The sequence below is a fragment of the Mesoplodon bidens genome, assembly GCF_964165515.1.
Source record: "Mesoplodon bidens genome assembly, chromosome: 14".
Classification (NCBI taxonomy): domain Eukaryota; kingdom Metazoa; phylum Chordata; class Mammalia; order Artiodactyla; family Ziphiidae; genus Mesoplodon; species Mesoplodon bidens.
Window position 1 is genome coordinate 42943062 of NC_138170.1, and position 9023 is coordinate 42952084.

At 37.3% G+C, this 9023-nt stretch overlaps 1 protein-coding gene and 1 long non-coding RNA gene across 3 annotated transcripts in view; one reads left to right on the forward strand and one right to left on the reverse strand.

Moving 5' to 3' along the window:
* LOC308628160 overlaps positions 1 to 147 on the reverse strand; it is a 211697-nt gene extending 211550 nt beyond the window's left edge. Inside the window, exon 1 of the long non-coding RNA XR_014017505.1 lies at positions 43 to 147. This is a non-coding gene — a long non-coding RNA (uncharacterized lncRNA). The remainder of the gene's footprint in view (positions 1 to 42) is intronic.
* A 195-nt stretch (positions 148 to 342) lies between these two features.
* The window catches only part of PPP4R3B (protein phosphatase 4 regulatory subunit 3B), a 67687-nt gene continuing 59006 nt past the window's right edge, over positions 343 to 9023 (forward strand). Inside the window, exons 1-2 of one of the 2 annotated variants that reach the window (XM_081254819.1) lie at positions 343 to 895; positions 2227 to 2282. In XM_081254819.1, the coding sequence (XP_081110945.1) occupies positions 754 to 895; positions 2227 to 2282 (198 nt within the window). In that variant the 5' untranslated portion in view covers positions 343 to 753. The remainder of the gene's footprint in view (positions 896 to 2226; positions 2283 to 9023) is intronic. The other variant, XM_081254818.1, reaches the window with a different exon arrangement.

Below are 9023 nucleotides of genomic sequence, written 5' to 3' on the forward strand. Positions count from 1 at the left end.
CTTCCCTTTTGCTCAGGGTGAGTCCCGTCCAAGGATGCGTACCTCCCAGGCTTGCTTTGTGTTTTCCACAGAGCTGGATCCCACGGCTCGTCACACGCCGGGTGAAGCCAGCAATCCGCACGAAACCGAATCCATGACTCCGCGCCCGCCGCCTGCCCAGAGAGGACTCTCGCGACACCTGCGGAGACAAGGAGCTCGCAAGGACCGCCCACCCAACCGAGATCTCATGGCAGTAGGCGGGGCCGAGATAGGAGGAAGTCGCACTTAGACCCACCCTCCTCAGTCCAGTACCCAGCCTCGCGAGAACACCGTGCGTGCAGAAACGGAGGCGCCTCGTGTTGGACTCGTCGGCCGCCGTAGCCCCTGCTAGGACAGCCCGTGCGAGCTTGCTGGAGGAGGAAGAGAAAGGCAGAGAGAATCGGGTTACAAGATGGCGGATCTGTAGTAGTTACTGCGGCGGCGGCGGCGAGCGAGCGAGCGAGCTCTGGGGGGCAAAGGGTGGGGAGGGTGGGTGTGTGCGGGGGTGAAGTGAGAGGTAACCGGGACTCCGGGCGGAAAGGTCTCAGTGGTTCTTGTTGCCCCTTCCCGCGGCTGAACCTTGGGAGCCATGGTGAACTCGGGCCTCGCCGGAGCCGCCGCCGCCGCTGCCGCCACCGCCGCTGCCGCCACCGCCGCTACCGTCTCTCTAGAGTGAGGGGCGCGGACGAGGTGAGCAAGGAGGCGGCGGCTGGAGCTCTGGGGACAGCAGCCACCATGTCGGATACGCGGCGGCGAGTGAAGGTTTATACCCTGAACGAAGACCGGCAATGGGACGACCGAGGCACCGGGCACGTCTCCTCCACCTATGTGGAGGAGCTCAAGGGAATGTCGCTGCTGGTTCGGGCAGAGTCCGACGGTAAGGTTATTGGAACCGTAGGATAGGGGACCATGCCTCCGGTTTGGGCACAGCCTTGGGGTTTAGGCCCTGGGCCGAGTACTGTTACTGCCACCGCTTGGGACAGCGCATTGGCTTTCTGTCTGCACTTCAGTACGGTGAAGACAAACTACTTTGTCGGGATTTATCCTCAGTCGGACGCCGATTCTCTGTTCCCCCGCCTCCTCTCCTTGTTAAACCTTTGACCCCTTCCTCTCCAGTCTCGCCTCTTAAAGAGGTGGAGGAAAGAGTGTGAGAGAGAAGAGAGAAAGTCATGAGAAACAAGGTAGTGATCTTGTTCTAGGGAACTAACCCTTCCCGTCCCCCTTTATTTTCTTATCCCATTATACGCCTGGTACAAGAGGTTTAGTGAAGCTTAACTTTCTTTTTTTTTTTTTAACTGATTTTGCTAACTAGCCCCATTTGCCACAGTCGACAGGTGCTGGGGAAAACCAAAATGCACCTATTTCCTGGGGTTATTGCAGACTGTTGCCACGATACACGCACGCACAAGCACATACACCTTCAGTCTGGGATCCCTCCAGGCTATCTTTGTAGAAGGTGCTGTGAACTAGTGGATACTTTACAACCAAAACAAGTTAGGACACTAGAGCAGACTGTAAACTTGTATTCGTTGATTTATTGTACGAGTCTTACGTGAAATATTTTAAAATTATAAAATGTACAGCCTTAAGTAAAACACCTTCCTCACTGTATCTGATCGCTGGTTTTGAGCAACTGATATGTGCAGATTAAAGAAAAATAGCAGTCTTCGGTTTATTTTTGACATATCTTTTACTCTTGCACTTTTTTTTTTAAGTAGTCACGGACATTTATTTTTACATGAGGTGTCCTGCTTTTTGTTCTTAAGGAGAAAAGGATAACTGCAATATTGTATTTGTGTACTAAGTACTTAAATCCCTGTTGTCGTCCTTTGTAATTTGTTTTATTTGTTAAACTGGAAATGCAATAAAATAACCTTGTTAAAAAAATTTGGCTTCAGGTGGTCATTTAGACCTTAAATTTTTCATTTCAATAAAACTATAATAAGTCATCTAGTCTCCGCATATTCTTGGTCTGAATGTTGTTCTTAGATGAATTTTTTCCTTTAAGGGTATATGGGGATAGGATGATATGTTCTACATTAAATATGAAGCCCGGATCTTGAGAGAAGAATGTAAATTGAGATACATTTGATTACTTCAGATGTCCTGCTGGGGGAAGAAAAAAGTTGTTTTTTTAATGTGTATTCTGATGTTTTATTCAGTGTTTTTTAAATTGAAACTTATAAATATTATTTTTTTAACTTGCAGGATCACTACTCTTGGAATCAAAGATAAATCCAAACACTGCATATCAGAAACAACAGGCAAGTAGTTGTTTATCTTTAATTTGAAAGACTTCATCTGTGATCAAGGAAGTATTAATCTGACAAAGATGGGAAAGCTTTTCTGACCAAAAAAAAAACAAACATGGATGGTAAACAGAATTACAGGCTATATGTATTTCCCTTGCAGGTTAAAAGTTTCAAACTGAAAAGTGAAAGCTTTTGTTCTGGAAGTAATTTATTATCTTTGAATTGAGCCACTGTTAGTTTATATTGGAATACGAAGTATTCATTAGTCTTATTTAACTGCAGTTAGCCAGGTATCTTCTATACCCTGTACACTAAGCCTTTTATTCTCAGTCACATTTAAAGGAAATGGCATAAAAGAAAATTCAAAGGGGTACTCTTTAAAGCAAGGAAAGCCTGTTTGCGGTGTGAAAGTGGATCCTTTGACTCATGCAAAGATAAAGCTTTTGAAGTAGAAGCACTTAATCCTGTTCTTCAGTTGTTGTATATTTTTAATATAATAACCAATGGATAGTTCATGAAAGTGTACACTGACTATTATGCAATGTTTTCTGTTGATACTTATTGTCTTATTTGGGAAAAGAAAACCTGTGTTGTGTTTTAGTGTGCTAATTGTCTAGTCTGGAAATGGCTGCGATTCAACTTTTCCTTTATCCTGTGAATGTTTTCATTTTTATTATGAAAGATTCCAAAATTGAGAAGTACAGCGAATAATATAATGAGTGTCTGTGTAAAACCACCAAATTTAACAATGTTAACATTATACCATATTTCTTTCAAATCTTTTTGTAGTGTTGAACATTGTGGATAGAATTAAAACTCCCTTTGTACCCATCTCATTCTATCCATTCTCCACCCTCCCTATAGGTAACCACTATTCTGAAGTTATTGTGTATTATTTCTGTACATGCCTTTATACCTTTTATGCATATGTATGTATCCATAAATAATATGTAGTCTTTTGTGTGTTTTTAAACTTAACACAATTGATCTCCTATTCTTACATGTACTCTGCAACTTTCATTTTTCACTCAAAGTTACTTTGAAGATTTGTTCATGTTAATGTAGATTTAGTTGGACATTCTTTAAAACACTGTATAATATATGATATACACCTATTGTTAGACATTTGGATTATTTCTAGGGTCTTTTTGTGTGTGTTCTGTGTGTAAAGTGAACATGGCAGAGATTTTTGGAGAAAAAGATAAATTATTTTCCAGCTTTTTTTTGTGTGGAGTGTGTAAAGTGAATATGGCAGAAGTTTTTGAAGGAAAAGATAAATAATTTGAAGGAAAAGATAAATTAATTATACTTGCATCATCAGTGCCTACTTTCTTCAAGGTCAATGAAAATTTAGATGCTCAGAAACAAATACTTCACACTTGAAGGAATGAAATTACATCTATTGCACAGTGCATTATTAGTAAAAGTCTTACTTTTAAAACAGTTGTTTTGTGTATACAGTGCATTCTTAGTACTTTGAAATATTTTTAAAATTTTCCATATTCAGTTAATGGTTTTTTCCTTTGCTAAGAAAATATGTCTTTTTTGATGGAGAATCAAACATTTGTTCTGTATTGAACACCTGAAGTTGTTTCCTATACGTTAGATGTTTTAAGGTAAATTTAAGTAAATTTAATTCCTAAGTCAGCCAGGCAGATGGTTACTCTCTGTCTTTGTACTGACTTTTACCAGATAGCCACTTTTGGTTTGTTTTTTTGTTTGCTTGCTTTGGGGGGGAAAGGAATACCAATATTTGTAACCATTTTTTTCTACCTGCATGAATATAATTCTCAGGAACTGTCTTCTTAAGTGTGACTCCCTAAAAATTAGTTATGTTATGGAATCTTCTCAAATTGTATACAAGATCCTTTAGCTGTTGTTTTAACTAGAAAGATCACATTATAGCGGAGGTTTGTGTATAAAATAATCCCCCATCGTTAGTCCAGAATTACACAGTGGTTCTGTGAATATTTTTAGGAACTTTGGGACATAACTTTGTCATGTTACTCTGCTAGAAAATTTAAGTATTGCAGGAGAAAAATATTTAAAAAAATTTTATGCCATTGGGGAAATGTTTTTTTTGTAATTAATTACTTTTAAATAATATACTATTAGGGCTTTTTAAAAATATCTTTTTCCTTAATTGAGGTACTTTTACTAAATAACATTAAAGCTTAAGAGAACTCTTTGGCAATGAGAATACTCTGGAAAAGCTTTGTGTATAAGAATGAAAAACCTGTGTAAATGGAGTCAGTTGTTTTATTTTCTTTATTGTTTAAATAGACTGCACTTTTCTAATAGAAATCAAAGAGCTATATAGGAGTTATGTTAGACTTATTTTCTTTGTAATAGATGTGTTTGTTTCACCAAAATCTTTTTCAGTTTGCCTTTTTACCAGGTTACACAAATTGGGATTTCCAAACACGCTGATATTTTTCTATGTTCATTAGAATTACCTTTTTTTAAATGTCATCATTTAAGTATTCAATAAATTAGTCTAGAAAATTACTTATTTCTAAAATTTATATGAAATATATTGATCATTAGTGGGTTTTTAATTTTTAAAAAAAGCCTTGAGTGAGTTAATGAGACATTCATAGTTTATAGGAAATTTTGCTACATTAAAATACATTGAGTATAATGAGAACCTACTCTATAACACAGGGAACTCTACTCGGTCCTCTGTGGCGACCTAAATGGGAAGGAAATCCAAAAAAGAGGAGATGTATGTATACGTATAGCTGATTCACTTTGCTGTGCGGTAGAAACTAACACAACATTGTAAAGCAACTATGCCAATAAAAATTAATTTTAAAAAATTCATTGAATAAATACAGAGAGGAATATTTAACATTCTTCTTTTAACATTACAGTTCTAAAATGAGCTAAGTACTGAATTGTGGGTTCAAAATAAGTTAGAATGAGTTGAGTTTAATGTCAAGTGACTCAATATCAATAGGAAATCATTGATTCACATCACTTTCTTTGCTTACTGTGGGCAATATCGAAGTATTGATAGTTAATGGGAAGAAGATATACTTAACCTAAAGGAGCCAATAAACTTATGAAGTATTTAAATAAACACTGTTAGAAAGAAAAGACAATGATTGTACAGTGTAACATAGAATAAAGTGCCTGATACATGTGTCAAAATTCTAAGTTATTTATCAATAGAATCAATCCCACTTGACTAAATCAAAAGCAGACTCATAGGGTGTATACCTTTTATATTAAGCACAATTTTGTGTTAATTGGGTTTGGGAGAGATGTATAAGGAAGTCCTCATCCTGGGTTTTATTGAGAGATAATACATAACAAGTGAAAGTTACAGAATAGTAATAGGATAGCTGATAAAGTGCTTTAACCCAGTCCTCATCAAGAGTCCATGAAAGCATTTCACAGATAAGGCAACTTAAGGAATAGAAAGGTTAAGTTTCTTAATTGAGATTATATAGCAGGTATGCACCAACACAAAATACTATGAAAAGTAACTTTATTCCACAGACTTGGGCAGTAGAAAATTAGAGAAAGGAGAGGGTGATTTGAGCCAGTCATTGAGAAAAACTTCATTCTCCTTGGTGGTGTCTGCTGAAGGAACTGTGATAGGGAAAGAAATAGTACACCTGACACAAAAGGCATTATTAAGCCTATTTGGTTTCTATTATTAAGCCTAAGAGGTTTCTTATTTGAGAGCTTGGTTTGCTAAACAAAAGGGAGCCATTATAGGTTCTTGAGTAGGAGCCTAACATGAAAGTGATACTGTGTTTAGGAAGCCGGTGTGGCAATGTCATGAATAATGAATTGGAGGTAGGGAGCGAAACAGAAGAACTTTAGGTAGCAAGACCTTTGCAATAATTCAGATCAAGAAAATGAAAGTCTGTTCCAGTGTAGAAAATGGAATTGGAAAGAAGGAAAAGAACTCCAGTACATTTTCAAGAAAGTGCTGGAAGATTTGGTGAATGATTAAATATGAAAAACAAGGAATCAAAGGTCACTAGTAGTGTTTTTGAGCCTTGGGGCCACAAAAATGGTGGTTCTCTCCAGAAACTGGGAAGTTGAGGAGAAAGCAGGGTTACATTTATCGTTGGGTTGGAGACTTGTTTATTTAAAAAACAAAAGGTTATTTATTTTGAATAGGTAATACATTCACATTGTTAAAAATCAGAAGGTGTTTATGAAGTCTCTCGCACCCTGGACTCTTTTCATACAGTTTCTCTTGCTAGAGGCCACCAGTGTTACCAGTTTCTTGTATATCTTGCCAGAGGTTTTATGCATATGTAAACAAATATTCATGCAATTTTATATATATATATATATATATATATAATTCTCCTTTTTATTGGCATAAGTGGTAGCAAACAATATATTGTTTTGTGCCTTTTTTTCATTTAGGTTTTGGAGTAAAATAAATAGGTCTTAAAATTGAACACCTGGGACTAGAGATAGAGTGAGAGTTTGATGCAGGAGATTCTGATTTGAGAATCATTAAACACTATTTTTAGCTGCAAACGAGGATCTCCTTTGAGAGAGTAGATACAAACTGAGAAAAGAACAGAGCTTAAGACTGAGTCTTGTGAATTGTCCACATTTATTCATTCATCGAATAATACTTGGTTGAGTTCTGCTTATGGTTTGGTCACTAATGGTAGTTTGGTTTTTTAAAGTGCAGTTGAAAGCTTTTGAAGAGTTTTCAGCAAATAAGTGACAAGATCCAAAATAGTAATGTCAGTCTGTAAAGTTGAAGAGAGGCAATAACTAGGAGACTGGTTGAGAGAGTGTAGCACAGTCCAAGCTAGGGATAATGTTGAATCAAGTTAGGGTGATGGCAGTAGATACAAAGAGGGGAGGTGGATAGATTTGAGATATATATGGAAGATAGAATTGACAGGGCATGCTGCAGGATTAGGTGTTTGGTAATCAGGAAGAAGGAAGACCCAGTAAAGAAGAAGAAAGAATAAGCTGTTGGAAAGAATAGAGCATCTGGAAAATGTGTCGTCTTCAAACCAAGGGAGAATATAATTGTGGTAAGGAAAGAAGGGCCAATCAGGCAGCATGGTGTTTCATATCCTGCCAAGAGAAAGACTGAGAATATTCTAGGTTTTGGTTAGAAGAATGTCCACTGAGATGAAGGTGGAAATGCAAATGATCTTATCTCATTGTACCTCTGAATTGGCAAAATAATCCGATAAAATTGAGGATGTTGGGGTTTAGCCTGAGAGCCACTGTGAGGAATGGACTGATGAGTATGTGAGAGGGAAAGAGGTTTATACAATTGTGAATGCTGCATTCAAATGACAGCATGAATTTGTAATGAGTAGAGTCCACTCTGACCTTGAACTATAGATCAGGTGCACAAGTAGAGGATGTGAATGATTAGGTTGGAAAGATGGAGCAGAGTATTGGTAGAGATGTGTTCTGGGTGGGGGTTTGGAATGGAGGAATCTTTGGGAATCAGATGGAGAGGGGGCTTTCTTCGTTAGGATCCTTTTTGTTTCTTACAGTGCCACAGGGGAGACGCTTGGGAAGCAAGTTGTTAAGACCTTTGCCATCTTTTAGAATTTGTTCACATTTCTTACGGGGCATAGTAACAGGAACATGGGTTTAGAATTGGATGGATACTCTTAAGTTTTCTAATTCTGTTATTTCTAGCTATATGATTTTGAGCAAATTTTCTCTGAACCTCATTTTTTAAATGGAGATGCTACCTAACTCACATAATAGTTGTGAATTAATGTATGAAAAGGGCTTTAGCATAGTACCTGGCACATAAGTGCAATAAGATGACTGTATTCATAGTAATCTTAGAATAATCCTTTTGTAGACAGCATTTTCCTCTTTTCCAATAAGGAAAGAAAATCAAAGAAGTTAAATACTTTGCTGAAAGTCACCAAAACAGTGGACAGTGAAACTGTGGGTGGTGCTCCCAGGTCTTCATTATAGTTCAGGGTTATGCCCATTGTACCCAAATATATCACAGATTTTGAGAAGATAAGATACTACCACTGTTTGTAAGTAGTGTCAACATGTCTGTCTTGGATTATATGTTATACCACACTATTATTTAAAAATCTATCTCAGAAGGAGTTTAAGTCAGCTACTATTAGGAACTACTAGAGAGTTACATGCTGCGTTGTCTGGTTAATCTCACTCATTTTCAGACTTTAAATTGATTTTGAACTTGTAAATTGAATCTAATATTTCCATCTTACTTTTTTTTTAAAAAAGTATTATTCCTTTGAAAAACTTGAGCTCTTTATTAATTTTGTCAAAGTCATTGGGGGCAAAGATAGGGTTAGTCTGGCAAGCAGTAGGATCTCATATTTCATGACTAGATATTATTCATGTTAATGAAGTAGATCAGTATCAAGGAGGAAAACTGAAACAGATAATCCATTGGTTTGTTAGGCCCTTTAAAAATGAGTCACAGATTCCTTTGTGAATATACAAAAACTGGAGACCCTTTCCCCAAAACAGATATTATGCAGCAGGTTTTAGATAAAATTTTAAGGTGTCTGTAGACTCTGGATTAAGAACTTCTGATTTAAACAGTAATTGGCTCAAGAGTATGTTTTTAATATATAAGATTGAAAATAACCATTTTGCATAATAAAACTACACTGTGAAAACCTGATACAGTAAAGGCTAAATTGTCAAGCTTCTCTGGCTCATGTCTTACTCCCATCCTGGACTTGGACATAATCACCTTTTTGTTTTTGTTTTTTGTGGTACGCGGGCCTCTTACTGTTGTGGCCT